This window comes from Phoxinus phoxinus (assembly GCF_949152265.1).
Source record: "Phoxinus phoxinus genome assembly, chromosome: 19".
Taxonomy (NCBI): Eukaryota; Metazoa; Chordata; class Actinopteri; order Cypriniformes; family Leuciscidae; genus Phoxinus; species Phoxinus phoxinus.
Window position 1 is genome coordinate 30,452,276 of NC_136894.1, and position 16,112 is coordinate 30,468,387.

At 37.2% G+C, this 16,112-nt stretch overlaps 1 protein-coding gene across 1 annotated transcript in view; it reads left to right on the top strand.

Moving 5' to 3' along the window:
* The first annotated feature begins 8,443 nt into the window (after positions 1-8,443).
* Positions 8,444-16,112, top strand: part of slc39a4 (solute carrier family 39 member 4) — a 36,449-nt gene continuing 28,780 nt past the window's right edge. Inside the window, exons 1-4 of the mRNA XM_079591394.1 lie at positions 8,444-8,813; positions 11,028-11,330; positions 13,321-13,525; positions 15,151-15,284. Coding sequence (XP_079447520.1) covers positions 8,613-8,813; positions 11,028-11,330; positions 13,321-13,525; positions 15,151-15,284 — 843 coding nt within the window. The 5' untranslated portion in view covers positions 8,444-8,612. The remainder of the gene's footprint in view (positions 8,814-11,027; positions 11,331-13,320; positions 13,526-15,150; positions 15,285-16,112) is intronic.

The following is a 16,112-nucleotide window of genomic DNA, read 5'->3' on the forward strand; positions in this document are numbered from 1 at the left end:
CCACAAGTATGTGCAATAGTTACAGTGATATTTGCCTTTGCAAGCACCACTAATATATGTGCCATATTCACAAAACAAAACAGATCAGGCACAGAGAATAGGAGCAGCACAGAGTATCAAACCTACAGTCTTCTGGGTATTAACCACATAATAAAAGCTGCAGCCCAAAAACCAGAGCTCATCTCCAGATATTACAGCCCTGAAATCAACAGGTACCAGAACCTGTATGTACCTGTACGTGACTGTCATTTCAAAAAGCCACCCTGTCATCTTAATCAGCTCACATTAGTGCAGTAAAGCTTGATGACGATCACATTTCTGATATTACAAGCATCCCGTTATTCATATACAGTATAAATAATGAGCATGTCTCATGTTTATGCAGTTATCACTGTTACCGCCGATTATATTAATGCTAATTAATTCATGCGAATGCTCCGGCGCTAGTTTGACAATCACAGCGGTAAAGCACTGTTGATTTGATCTGATTTGATTAGAAAGCCAATGTTAGCAGGAAGGAAAGGGGAAGAGCGTATAAACAAGCGAGCAGGAGATGTTAATTCATACGCTGTCCGGGGCAGAGCATCAATCTTGCTTTGTGAGGTTCATCATTCCAGTAGCAGAGTTCCTCGTTCAGTCACTCCAACAACAGATCCATCATCCGTTCGGCTGATTGGGACAACAGTACTTGTTATGCTATAAAACCTATCATCGTGAAGTTAGATGCCATAAATCTTCCCTTAAACAGACAACGAGTCCCATGGAAACACAGACAACAGCGGTTCTCCTCACAGATTGATGGCATCTTTGAGTATGCAAACGCTCGAAACAGTAAAAAAGAGTGTGTGAAAGTTGTCTAATGGCTGATATGAATTGAAATGCAGTGCTTTTTTTGTTGTTTGCCTTTGCTAGGAGCTTGTGACATATTGCAATCCAAATTCAGGACAATCAAGTGTCAGTGTTCACAGTAACTGTAGCTTCTGGCTTTATGCTGTTGCTCTATTTCATATTGTGAAACTGGAAATAATCTATGCAAGTGATGTAAGAAAACGGCAGATGCGTTCAGTTGTCAGCGGGATTGTTGACTGCTCGTGTTGGCGTCTCTAGTTCAGAGTATTTGCGTCAGTGAAACACTAAGTGGACACACACATTATTTTTATTTTCGTTTGACATGCTGTCATCTGTGTCAGATTTGTTTGTGTTTTTAACGGAGAAGCCAATGTGTTTAAATATGTACAGAAGGAACACACACCTGCAATGCACTAGCCAAGCTTTTGCTAATGTTACCAGACTACATTTAAAATTAAATTACCATTCTGCAAATCCACCATACCGTATAAATCACTGATTATATTTTCATAAATATAAGTATAGGTATATCCTCATTAAGATAGTTTAACTTTATTTATCTGCTATAAACATGTCAACTTTAACTCGGCAAGATTCTGACAGAAGATATCATAGAAGAGTTGTAATGCATAAACTCATACTTGAGCTGTAAATGTTCGCATTTATATGATTTGAGCTTAATGCCACAGTGTTGTGTTACACCTAAAAATCATTTTACATCATCATTACTCTTATTGAAAAGTAACTTTATATTTGTCTTTCTTCCAGAATAGTATATGTTTGGTTCTCATGTGTGTTTTTGTTAAGTAATAAAGCTTTTATAATGCATGTTTTAATGCATTCGTTTAATAAGTACTTGTAACCAAAGTTAAAATGCATTATAATATTTGCAGATTCCTTGTTACTCTTGTAACCAATCTGAAATTGGTTGTTTGTCAAGTAATGCATTTTACTTTCTAAATGTGTAATAATGAAAGTATTATAACTTTGGTTACAATTATTTCTGATATCATACAATGCAATATAAGATGTAAGGCATAATTGGGCCTTAATTGGTGTGGGGCTGTGGTGAAGGGGCGGGGCTTATGTGAAAGGGCGGGGCTTATGTGAAAGGGCGGGGCTGTGGTGAAGGGGCGGGGCTGTAGTAAAGGGGTGAGGCTGTGGTTAAGGGGCCGGGCTGTGATGAAGGGGTGGGGCTGTGGTGAAGGGGCGGGGCTTATGTTAAAGGGCGGGGCTGTGGTGAAGGGGTGTGGCTGTGGTGAAGGGGCGGGGCTTATGTGAAGGGGCGGGCTGTGGTGAAGGGGTATGGTTTAGGTTTGCCTCATCTGACACTGAGCAGATCGAGGGGAAGCTTTAATTGGCTGCTGAAGTGCTGAGGCGGGACAGAAGCTAATGACACGCCGTCTCAGCCGGGACGCTCCTTTTGTGTGAGAGACCTTCTCTCCCCAGAGACCCGCACTATATGTTTCTTCATTTAACGCTTCATTTGTGATTGGCCAGATCCCTTTGTGTGTGTGTGTGTGTGTGTGTATACATCTAGGTGACTTTGCATGCAAAATAGAAAGAACACGTGTCCGTTATTTACATACACAACATTACTTACACTACAGTAAAGCTACTGTTTGCACACGTGTATATGTGTATACATGTGTGTGTGTGTGTGTGTGTGTGTGTGTGTGTGTGTGTGTGTGTGTGTGTGTGTGTGTGTGTGTGTGTGTGTGTGTGTGTGTGTGTGTGTGTGTGTGTGTGTGTGTGTGTGTGTGTTGCGGATCATTGCATGATTTGAGATGGTGTTAATGTCTCCAGTCTCCCTTGAGTCCATCCAGACACAAAGACGGCCCCCATGTGGGACGGGGCCCCTCTCCACTCCTGGGTCCTAAAGTGATCTTAATATGAAGATCATTAACTCGAGACAGAGAGGGAGCGTGAGCTCATGTGCGAGAGTCTGTCAGGATCAGCCCACGCCATCAATCTTGTCATTTACACAATGCAAAATCAAATCGACGGCAAATAATAAACTACCGTAGACAAGCGAGCGAGTCGCTAAACACAAATAGACCTTCAGAAACTCATTAAAGAGTCTTTTTTACATGCAAAAAAGGAATTACATGCATTGTTTATTTACAAATAATTTTAATGCATTTATATATGGTAATTGGATGGTTTATGCTAGATCATTTTAGGAGAAAGTTTATATGCATGTGAGTGCAATAACTCCTTTATTTGTTGTGGTCCTGCAGTGTGACAAGATGTTTTATTCTGCATTGATAATAGCCTTATAGTTTTAATAATAGAAGAGATTTTTGTAGATTATGAATAGAATCAGAAAATGCCCTTTAAAATAGTTTCAGAATCAGCACGTCACACTGCAAGTATTTTCATTTTTAATATTTTATTTTATTTTGCACCTGCAGAAGGGACCAGCATTTCTCCAATGCAATATGTGCATGCATGCATAATGCACTGTAATTTTTTAATTTTATTTTATTATACCATATGCACCATTTTGAATCGGTATTTCCCTGCATATACTGTATGTGCAATGAGGCTTAACGATCTTTATATGTCTTTGTTGAGCGTATTCAATGACAAAATGTGTGCAGTTGCTCTGTTTCCATGCTGTCTCCCATACGAGCCCCATCTGCACTAGAACCGCTCTATGAATTGTTCCTAAATAGACTGCGAGCTGCTAATAAAGTACACTTAGCATAACAATAGAAGCCAGGCCTCTGTCACAGGATGGCCGAGTCAGCCTGAGAGTAAGATAATAGATCCAGGAGCCAATCGGATGCCTCGTACCTTCTCCGGCTCTCTTTTCTCCCCACTCTCTCAGCAAAAGCCGAGCTAAGATCAATATCGTGAGCGCTCCCTCTCATCCTAAATTACCGTCCTCTTCTCCTCTCCAGACCTGCAGGAGCGAGGGATCGCCTATCTTTAGCAGTAATGGAGGCTGTTTGTAATAAAGCAAGGTGGTTAATATCAGCTTGTCGGCTTTCTCTGCCTATTTCTCGACTCTCGAGGGCTACAGTGCTTATATTATTAGCCGTGTAAAAGCGGCAGTAGTGTGTGCTGGTGAGGTCTTATTAAGCTGTTACCTGCAGGCTTCTGTCCAATCTCAGCAGGTCGCCACAGTAAGCAGAATGTTATATTGGAGGGTTTCATTAAATTGACGGTTGCGGGTCTCTGTGGAGAGGATCTGGGAACAGTGCACGGAAAGAGTGACTTTTGAACTTCACAGTCTTTACACATAAGCGTTGGTTAGTGTGAAATGACATCAGAGCCGTGGCGCAGTAGGTGACGTGTGTGCATGTGACACACAGCAGGGGTTCAGGCCTGACCTGAGGCATTTCCCAATCCCTTTCTGGATCTGTGGACCCCTGGAGATTCAGGAAGGTACTGCATGCTACAGACAATTCTTTCTAATGACTCTTACATGCAAAACGATTTTGCATGCTTTTTTCTTTATTAAAGCATGCATGCATTAATGTTTTATATAAACAGGTGGTATGTTCATGTTTATTTTAGGCTGTAGTTTACATGCATTGTGAATTACTCATTACATAGTATTTTTTACATGCAAAAACTGTTTCTTTACAAATTCATGCATGCATTCATGAATGTATGTGTATAAAATTGAGTGGTTTATGCTTGATTATTTTAGGCTATAGTTTATATGCATGTATTGGAGAAAAGTTTAATTGTTTTATAACTTTATTTAAAGGTGAATTACTCCTTAAATATATATATTTTTTACATGCAAAACAAAAACTGTGTCTTTGTAAATTAATGCATGCATGCATACATTAATACATGTATATAGATGTGTAGTTTATGCTGTTTTTGGCTAATATTTATATGCATGTGTAGGAGAGTGTTTATGTTCTATAACTTCATTTAAAGGTGAATCACTCCTTAAATATTATTTTTTTACATGCAAAACTAAAAACAATTTCTTGACACATGCATGCATGAATGCATATATAGAAGAAAGTGCTTTTATTCTTTAACTAAAAAAAGAAAGAAGTGCCCTTTACCTTTTAATAAAATATATTGTGGTTTAAGAGTTTAATGTGGAGCTCTGTTGCTATTGCCATCAAACACTGATCTGAACACACAACCCACTGCCTCCACCAATGCTGTGAGTTTGGGGCGGGACTTTCTGTTTATTGTCCAATGAGTGTTCAGGAAACCTGTTTAAAAACATTTGTTGATTCTAATAGTGTTGAAAGTACACATTTCACCTTTAAAATGTGTGACTGAATGTATGTTTCATTTCTGATTGATGCTAAACATCATTAAGAAATGAAAATCTCTTTTTTGAACACTAAAGTGCCGCAGTGAATCCAGGATGTTGTTGTAAAGTTAAGCTTGCTAATTGAGAGACAAGGAAACTAATGAAGCATAATGTAATAATGTGGACGACCCCTGCTGTTCATAAAGGCTAAAACACCCGTAAGCAAAAAGTGAGACGTTTTATCCGCTCGCACTGGAGTCTTTTTCCAAAAATGTTCTTTGCAGCAGATTCCTCAGATGATCTCCAGCTGGTTTAGTTACAGGGACAAGGACGCCCTCATCTGGACAAATCTCCAAAAACATACAAGATTTTATGACTTGTTGTGATAATCATAATATGAAGCTTTTTGAGGAGTGTCTTCAAAAATGAACAAGAACATAAGATGCAATAACAGTGCATTTCTTTCTCTCTTTTCAGGGTAAATACCAGCTGACCGTAAAGCTTCCCACATCCGCACACCTGAACATCCACAGGTACGACACATCACAACTCTTTAACCGCTCTGGTGTTTCTCCTACGACAGTGAGATGATAAAGGAGAGCAAATGCAATCCCGTTAATCTCACATTTGTCTCTTCTGGAGTTTCACAAGAGATTTGAACAATATCAGAGATCTCAATATAAACATTACACATTCATTTCATGCTTTTTTTTCAGCTCTATACTCTTACTGCATACACTGCAAAAAAATAATTTTCTTCCTCAGTATTTTTACATTTTTTTCCAGTACAAAAAAACTTGTCTTCTGAGAAATGTCAAACAAGAAAAAAAAAATCTGTCAGTGGGGGTCAGAAAAATCAACTTAATTCAAAGGGAAACTAGCTATGTATGTTTAGTTTGATTTCTTTTTAGGAGACACGTTATGTTTCAAACTAAGAACTCATTAAATGTCATGAGCTACTGTATAACAGAGCGATCTCAGGCATGAACAACATGATGGGCTTCTTGTAAGTGTGTCAGTGCAGATCAAAGCCTCGCTCATCCTCCTCTTCCTCGTCTTTATCGGGAATGCCATATATTTCCCAGCTGCTCAATTGACCTCATTCCTTTCAGTGAAACCAAATGAGTGTGTTTGATTGGCTGTTGACTTTCCACTTCCAATCGCCGGATCCGCCCCGCTCAGATCTTCAACCGCTCAGTGTTTGCTGTGGACACAGTCCTGGTCCTCACCGCGGTCTCGTCTCGTGGAGATCCGACACTGATGTCATCTCCTGAAGGACTACATCAGGTGTGTCTGACCCCAGATCAGAATTAAAGTTCACAAAAGAGGCAGAAACTTTTTACTATACTTTTGGAATGGATTACTTGTTCTGCTTAGGGCACGTTTACCCCTATATACTTAATGCTTCTCATAAAAAAATATATATATATTTATATATATATATATACATACATACATACAGGTAAAACTCAAAAAATTATAATATGGTGCAAAAGTTCATTTATTTCAGTAATTCAACAGTAAAAGGTGAAACTAATATATTATATAGACTCATTACATGCAAAGTGAGATATTTCAAGCCATTATTTGTTATAATTTTGATGATTATGAAAACCCCAAATTCAAAATTATAATATTGTGAAAAGGTTTCCATAAGCTGTAAGCCATAATCATCAAAATGATAACAAATAAAGGCTTGAAATATCTCACTTTGCATGTAATGAGTCTATATAATATATTAGCTTCACCTTTAAGTTGAATTACTGAAATAAATGAACTTTTGCACCATAATCTAATTTTTCGAAGCTATATGCATAATGCAAAATAAATGCTTCAAACAGCAGTAAGCGTTCACTGTAAAAAAAAGTTACGTTTTTAACTTAAAAAAGCAAGTTACCTTGTTGCCTTAAAATTTTGAGTTTGTTGTAATTAAAAATTTTAGTTAATACAATGAAGAAGAATGGTTTAATAAACAGAAACTCAAAATAGTGTTATCTTCACACATTAGTTATCGAAGTTGATTTGACAAAACATAAAAAGTTGTGATAACAAATCAAAAAAATATTTGTTTACAGTGTTGTTTGCCATCTTATGTTTTATGTTTAATTAAGCAAGTACATGATACAACGTGGTAATTGTTCAATATGATATTTAATCCATGAAAAAGAGTTTTGTTTGACTTGAATAAATCATTCAGTTAATTTAATTAATTGTTTTTAGTGTTGCATCCTGGGAATGTTTTTAATGTAATAAAGCATGCGAGTCTGTGCATTACAGTCGTTCTTCTCTTGCTAATGAATGCCCTTGATAACCCTATGAGCAAAAGCTAAATCACACCAAAGTTGATGATAATAATAAAAATACTTATTTTGCTTATAGTAATAAAGTTGTTTGTTTACTATTGCTAAGCAACAACAGTTGCATTAACATACAATGTGAGGTCACAGGTGTGTGTTTATCAGCATTTTACGACTTCAAATGCTGCTTATCCTGCAGATTTTTCATATCTATATGTAGATGTAAACCTTAAAAACTATAAAAAAATAAATGTTTTGGATATTAGCAGCGTTGTCGCCCAGAAAAGTACATGACGCAACACATGCTGATGGGACATATATTGTTTTCACAATGTTAATTGGTTTTAATGACCACAACACTTTTTGTTTGGCAAACTGATGAAACACAATTCATTTTTTATTGGTTAAAATCTGACTTCATTTTACTTCATTCAGTTAGGTTCATTAGTTAACATGAACTAAGAGTGAACAATACGTCCTCACTATTTATTCATTAATATTAATTTCAACATTTGCTCATACGTTATTAAAATCAAAGGTTGTATTTGTTAACATTATTAATGCACTGTGAACAAACATGAACAATGAATAGCTGGATTTTTATTAACTAACATTAATAATAAAGATTAAAATCAAATGTATTGCTCATTGTTAGTTCATGTTAGTTAACTATGAACCTTATTGTAAAGTGTAACCCACTCGTGTCTTGATGTATGAACATCCACAGGATAAACTGCTGTGTGTTAGAAAGAAAACATCCAGTCTTAAATGCAAACCTTTTCTGAACTACCATTAAATGCATTGGATTGTTCCTCACACGTGCATTTGTATTAGAGTTCCTCGGTTCAATGAACAGGTGATTAGGCCTGTTCTCAGAGGAGATGTGCTGGTGTGCATCACTCCAACATCTGCAGCTCTTCTCGCTCATGTTGGGTATTAAATATCACATATTTGGCTTATTCCTTGAGGGCAAGTCCTGAAATGCGATCTTTACACAGGGAAGCCCCTGTCCGAAGGCCTCGGTTCAGGTGAACGAAAGCTTCCCTCCTTCATGAGACGTGTTTGAGAGCAGGAGGAGAAGTGGCCAATCAGAGGGCTAGAAGAGCCTGTACCTGAGCAGGTGTGAGGATCTCTAAAGCTGCTCTGTGTTTGTGTGCAGTCTACTCTCTCGGACCTATATCTCACCAGAAAGACCCTCTTAATACGGAAACACAGGATAAAACACACAGATTATGGAGACTAGAGTTGTTCTAGTACTTTGCTTCGCCAGCCTCGGCGTGTTTTCCGGCGCGCGAGGCGATAAAAAGGACATTTACGCGAAAGTTGTGGATTTGGTGGCTCCAGGTGAAGAGTTCCTCACAGAAGATGCTCTTGTCTCGGTGTTTGAGCGGCTGGAGAACCGTGTGCAGTGTTTCGGTGTGTCGTGTGGAAAGGTAGGTTATATTTGCGCTCTTTTGGAGAGGTCGAGGTCCAGCGCGCGCCCGCGGCGGCTGAAGGCTCGTGCGCTACACCTGACTGAAGAAAAGTCGCGTAAATTACTGTTATACGGGCTAAAATACAACCTTACGGAATAATATAAGCTAAAAAGTTACGAAAGGTTTGGGGAGAATAAATCATGTGTAAGGGAAATAAAGAATCAGTGCAGTTGACAGAAAACTTTTACAGTGTCGAACAGGTTAAATGCTTAAAGGGAGCGTGTGTTGTTACTGGTCACGAGGTTTTTTTTAAAGCTTTACACCATTTTAATCTTCTTTTATGTAGTTCTGTGGTGTAAAAATAATAATTTTCGAGTGTATAAATGATGGGCCTACCGTTCGTTCAGCACCTGTTGGCCGCTATTGGGGCATGTTGTCACAACGCGGACCTGTGACATATCTGTATTATTTAAATTGGATTAGGGAGTTAATTTAATGTCTTTACTGTAAAATTAAAACTATAAACAACTATGACATGCAAAACAATACAAAATATCTAAAATCAGACCCCAGTTTGACAGTTAGCTATGGGATGGGGGGGGGGGCAGGTTTCACTCCCCTTATAATTTTTTCAATTTTGTTTTTATTGTATTCACTAAACTACAGAATTCAAGGTGTTTGAACCCAACATAACCATCTTGATCGCCATAAGCATTACTATAAAAGGCGTTTGTGTAACTGGACTTTTGACTTTTTAATCTATAAGTTACTGAGATAGTATAGATTTGTCTGCACTATAACACTGACGTGCATTACGAAATATATTACCAACAGTGCAAATTATGAACAGTGAACCCATGGTTTTATAAGATAATCTGATGGAAAACTTTTGCTAAAATCATCACGGAGATATTTTTATTGTTTATTAAATCAATAATCATAGGCCTGTAAGTTTTTTGAAGTGGTGAAACGCAAAAAACAGCGCCTGTACTGTATTTGATATCTGTACAGACTCATATAAAAATGACTGAAGCTTTAGTAAATGATTGTGGGTCTGCTCAATATTGTTGTCAATTTTGATGACGTGGTACAGTAATTAACGTGTTACTGTATTAGCTGTGATGTTTTTTTGTACATTGAACTTTATTACCTTGAAGATTTTGATGTAATTGGAGATTAGTGTTTGTCCAAAAAAAAAGTGTTTTGAAAAATTTTCAGTGGATTATATATTATCGTTATAAATATTAAGTTTGTTAGCAGCAACAGATTTCATCAAAAAGGCTAAATTAAATATTATTTTCAAATAGATTAAATTCTGACTTAATCTCGGATTCTCTGAATTCTCAAATTAATCTGTTGTTTAAGGCAAAAAGAAAAAGGCCCATACTTCTCCAGTTTATTGTCCACCTTACATTTAATTGTTTTGTATCAAGATTTCTGAAATGTTATGTTTACATATTCAAATGAGTCATTGTCTAATTAAATATGCACTTATATGCACATATTTCCAGAACAGAAATCTGAACATTTGATTTTGTCAACATATTAGAGTTGTCTTTTTATCACTCTGAAAATACTGTCAACAGCCTGTTTTTATTAAGAAAATGTTATATAAATTATATACTGTATGAACAAACCCCTCTGAAACCCCTCAGAATATTAATATGTATAAGACTGTAAAGTTTGGTGTATGTAAAGATTTCTGATTGGGAAAAAAAACGAACGGCCTTTAAAGATATGCATAGAAATTGAAATCTACATATGCAAATACATAAAGTGCAATAAAATAAACACTTAAATGTGTGTATTTTGGATGTTGTATATCTGCTAGCTGAAAGAAGACATGTTATGAAACCAAATTAGACAAAAATCTCAGAATTGACTAGTGCTTGAAAAAAACAAAGGTTTTGCCTGTATATTGTCTTGATTTAAATATAAAACAGTTGCATTAAATACAACAATTATATATTTTCTTATCTAGGCAAGGCAAGTTTATTTATATAGCACATTTCATACACAGTGGTAATTCAAAGTGCTTTACATAGAAGAAATTAAAATAATTACATAAATAATAAAAGAAATAAGAATAATTCTAACTCTCTCTCTCTCTCTCTCTCTCTCTCTCTCTGTCTCTCTCTCTCTCTGTCTCTCTCTCTCTCTCTCTCTCTCTCTCTCTCTCTCTCTCTCTCTCTCTCTCTCTCTCTCTCTCTCTCTCTCTCTCTCCTCTCCCAGTGTCTCTCAGTAGAGGGCCTCCATCATCAGCTGTTGGGGAACTACGGTGGCCCACAGGGGCTCCAGATGGAGGACTTCTTCACCGCGGCTCCGGGATGCTGTCTGTTCCTGAGCGCTCCGGCTGAGACCTGCAGGGCCGTACGCGAGGGCCAATGGGGCGTCGAGACCGACCGCTTCATCCGAACCATCCTCGGCCACGACCACAGCACCGCTCATCCTCCTCGCGGAGACATCAGTGAATATGAGGGTTTGGAGAAGATGCTTCACGATATGGAGAAGTACTATCAGCCCGACACACATGAGGTGTGTATCATGTTTCATTTTCATGTTGTTTAGTGCATGCGTTGGCGAAAGATACTTTTAAAAGTAATGAATTACAATATTACGTTGCACACCAAAAAAGTAACTATTACTTTGTTATGTTTTATGAAAAGTAATGCGTTACATTACTTTTGTGCTACTTTTTCTCACCTGGGCTGGGCTTGCTTGTTCTGTTTTTTAATAACATCAAAAAAAGTTATATTTTTGTCAAATGTTAAGGCACTGTCACACCAAAAGTGAAAAGAAAAGACATTAGTGTAATTATTTGTGTTATTTAATATAGTCAATTCTAAAAGTTTTGCGTATTCTGAGATTGCGTTTTATAGTTTTTATTAATTTTTAGGAATACTGAATGTTTTCCTGAATGCAAGTGAGATGAAGAAATGCATGTTCACATTTAGTCTAGAACTACAATAACCATCATGCGCGCGCACACACACACACACACACACACACACACACACACACACACACACACACACACACACACACACACACACACACCCGACCCCTAAACCTACCCATCACACAGACACACACACACACTAACCCGACCCCTAAACCTACCCATCACACACACACACACACACACACACACACACACACACACACACACACACACACACACACACACCCGACCCCTAAACCTACCCATCACACAGACACACACACACACACACACTAACCCGACCCCTAAACCTACCCATCACACACACACACACACACACACACCCGACCCCTAAACCTACCCATCACACAGACACACACACACACTAACCCGACCGCTAAACCTACCCATCACACACACACACACACACACACACACCCGACCCCTAAACCTACCCATCACACAAACACACACACACACACACACTAACCCGACCCCTAAACCTACCCATCACACACACACACACACACACACACACACACACACACACACACCCGACCCCTAAACCTACCCATCACACAGACACACACACACACACACACACACTAACCCGACCCCTAAACCTACCCATCACACACACACACACACACACACACACACACACACACACACACACACACACACACACACACACACACACAGTAACACAACCCCTAAACCTATACCCATCACACAGACACACACACACACACACACACACACACACACACACACACACACACACACACACAGTAACACGACCCCTAAATCTATACCCATCACACAGACACACACACACACACACACACACACACACACAGTAACACGACCCCTAAACCTATACCCATCACACAGACACACACACACACACACACACACACACACACACACACACACACACACACACACAGTAACACGACCCCTAAATCTATACCCATCACACAGACACACACACACACACACACACAGTAACACGACTCCTAAACCTACCCATCACACACACACACACACACACACACACACAGTAACACGACCCCTAAATCTATACCCATCACACAGACACACACACACACACACACACACACAGTAACACGACTCCTAAACCTACCCATCACACAGGTGTGAAAAAGTAACTTAGATATTTTGTTGTACATTGAAAAAGTAATGCGTTACTTTACTAGTTACTTTTAAAACTTTTAACAGATTTCCTGCAGCTCAAACAGTGGAGCGCTGGCGCTTGCAACACCGTTGTCATGGGTTCAATTCCCAGGGAAAGCAAGATGTGTACCTTAAAAAACAATGCAAGTTGCTTTGGATAAAAGTGTCTGCCAAATGCATAAATGTAAAAGTAATCTGATTACATAACTCAAGTTACTTGTAATGAGCTTCCCCGACACTGCTCACGGTTATCTGGAATGATTGCAAAGGCTAATTGCAACTTGACTTGTGCTTGAGAATGACAGCAAGACTGTAAAGACAGGACTCAAGCTGACACTTTCATGGTGTGTGTGTGTGTGTGTGCGTGTGTGTGTGTGTGTCTGTTAGCCCTGTGTCTCTCTGAAGGACATCGTGCACGAGAGCAGTGCTCATCACGGAGATCACGTGCACGTGGAGCTGGACGCTGTGATGGGGAACGTCCTCTATCACGCTCTGAGAGGAGACTGCATCAACACACACGAGTTTCCCGAGCGCGAGTTCTTCCTGGATTACATCTTCAGCCGCTTCGGCTCGGGAAACCTCACGCTTCACGGTACGACCGGCTCACGATCCCGCTGGACACTTCTGTTGACCAAAGCATTCACTTTTCATTCTATACCGATAGGCTCAGACTCTATTGAAATAAAGCTTAAATAAAATATAAATATTAGATGGAAAAATGTAAACCATGGCAACTACTATATTTTGATTTAGTTTTATTTTATATATTTTTAGTTAAAGTTTTAGTAAGTTAGTTCTTGACATTTTTATTAGTTTTTTTTATATGTCTGTATAGTTTTTATTAATTTTTATTTTTAGTTATTTTAGTTCAAAAATTATAAATCCAAAATAAAAGTTTGTGTTTACGTTATATATGTGTGTGTGCTGTGTATAATAATTGTGTATATAAATACACACATATGCATGTATATATTTAAGAATTTTTAAAAAATAAAATGGAATGGAAAGTTTTACATGGAAAAATGTAAACCTTGGCAACTATTATATTTTAAATTTGTTTTATTTTATATAGTTTATGTTTTAATAAGTTGTTTTTTGTTTTGTTTTTTAGTACAAAATTATAAATCCAAAATAAAAGTTTTGTTCAAAAAATGCTAAAAAATGCTGGGTTGTTTCAACCCAATTTTGGGTCAAATAACCCAATTGTTGGGTTAAAAATGTAATGTAAAAATTTAACCCAACGGCTGGGTTTGTCCATATTTGACCCAAAATTGGGTTGAAATAACCCAGCATTTTTTAGAGTGTAATATATGTGTGTACTGTGTATAATTATTTTGTATATATAAATACACATATGCATGTATATATTTAAGAAAAAATTGTTAATTATATATAAAATATTTATATCTATATATAATATGAATTATGTATAAATATATATACAGTATATACATGCAAATATGTATTTTTGTCATGTGTGTATTTATATATACAAAATAATTATACACAGTACACACACATATATTACGTAAACACACAACTTTTATTTTGGATGCGATTAATTGTCGAAAACTAAAATTTATATTATTTTAGTTACTATTTTATTTTATTTCACAGAAATGTTTTTTAATTGTTTCAAAGACAATAACCCTGCAACTATCTGAAATAAAATAAAATAAGTATAAACTGAAGTCCTAAAATTACTCAAACTCAAACTAAAATAAAAAATTGAGATATTTATAGAAAACTAATTAAAATGTTAATAAATTTATTTTTTAATAAAAAATAAACTTCTATGGAAGCTTGTTTCTGCCACAGAATTAAAAAAAGGTAATTGCGAGTTTTTATCTCACAATTCTGTCTTTTATTTTCCAATTGTGTGATATAAAGTCTCAGTTTCGAGTTATAAAGTCAGAATTGCGTGAAATAAACTCAATTGCGTGTTATAAAGTCAGAATGGTGCTAACAGTAACACTCGTACTTTATACTTCCCTATCATAAAGTGTTTTGTGTAGTTTTTGTCATGTGTGTTTTTGCAGAGCTGTGATTGGCTGTTTTGACCGGATGCGCTCTTTGACGTCCTTGTACAAAGAAAAAACAATGCTGTGCTCTTTAATGTTCAATTTAAGTTTAATGTTTAATGTGTTTAATGTTCTGCACCATTAACATATTTGCACTTCTGATCATGATTGTTGTAAATAATGTTTTTCTTCTCAGAGTTTGAAGAGCTTCTAAAGACCTTAAGCCTGGGCGGAGAGGAACATGAGCATGATGAAGATCACCATCACAGGAGGAAGACCAACCAGCAAAGTCTTGCGGAGAGTCATCGGACCAACAGCAGCTGGGACACGGTAATCTACAGAACCTCACACACACACACGTGACCCTGGAACACACACCAGTCTGGAGCCGCACGGGTATATCTGTGGCAATAGCAACTATACATTGTACGGGTCAAAATTATACATTTTTCTTTTATGCCAAAAATCATGAGGATATTAAGATCATGTTCCATGAAGATATTGAGTAAATGTCCTACCGTAAATATATAAAACATGTATTTTTGTGAGTGAATGCAGCACAATCGTGAACATAAATGCACAACTTTAAAGGAGATTTTCTCAATGTTTACATTTTTTTGCTCCTCAGATTCCAGATTTTCAATAGTTGTGTCTCGACCAAATATTGTCCTATCATAACAAACCACACATCAATGGAAAGATTATTTATTCAGCTTTCATATGATGAATAAATATTAATAAAAATGTACCCATGGTTTTGTGGTCCTGGGTCACATATTTGCTTCAAGTAGATTTTGGAAACACTGCACTGTTTGTTAACATTAGTTAATGCATTAACTTAAAATAAACATTAGCTAAGATTAACAAATGTTTTAGAAGAATGTTTCATTGTTAGTTCATGTTATCTAATGTAGTTCAAATGGAACCATTTTGAAAGTGTTACTAATATTTTAATTACTAATTTAACAACACATGTTCATGTTCACGGTTCTCGGTTAAAGGTGGGGTATGTAATTCTCTTTTTTGGCCATTTTTTCAAAATCACTTAAAATCCTATTCCTACTTACAGCCACTGAGTTAGAAGCACTGAAATAAAAATTAAGCAATTTAATCATCTGTGGAACGGGCAGGACTCGAAAAACTCCAGCCAATCATTTC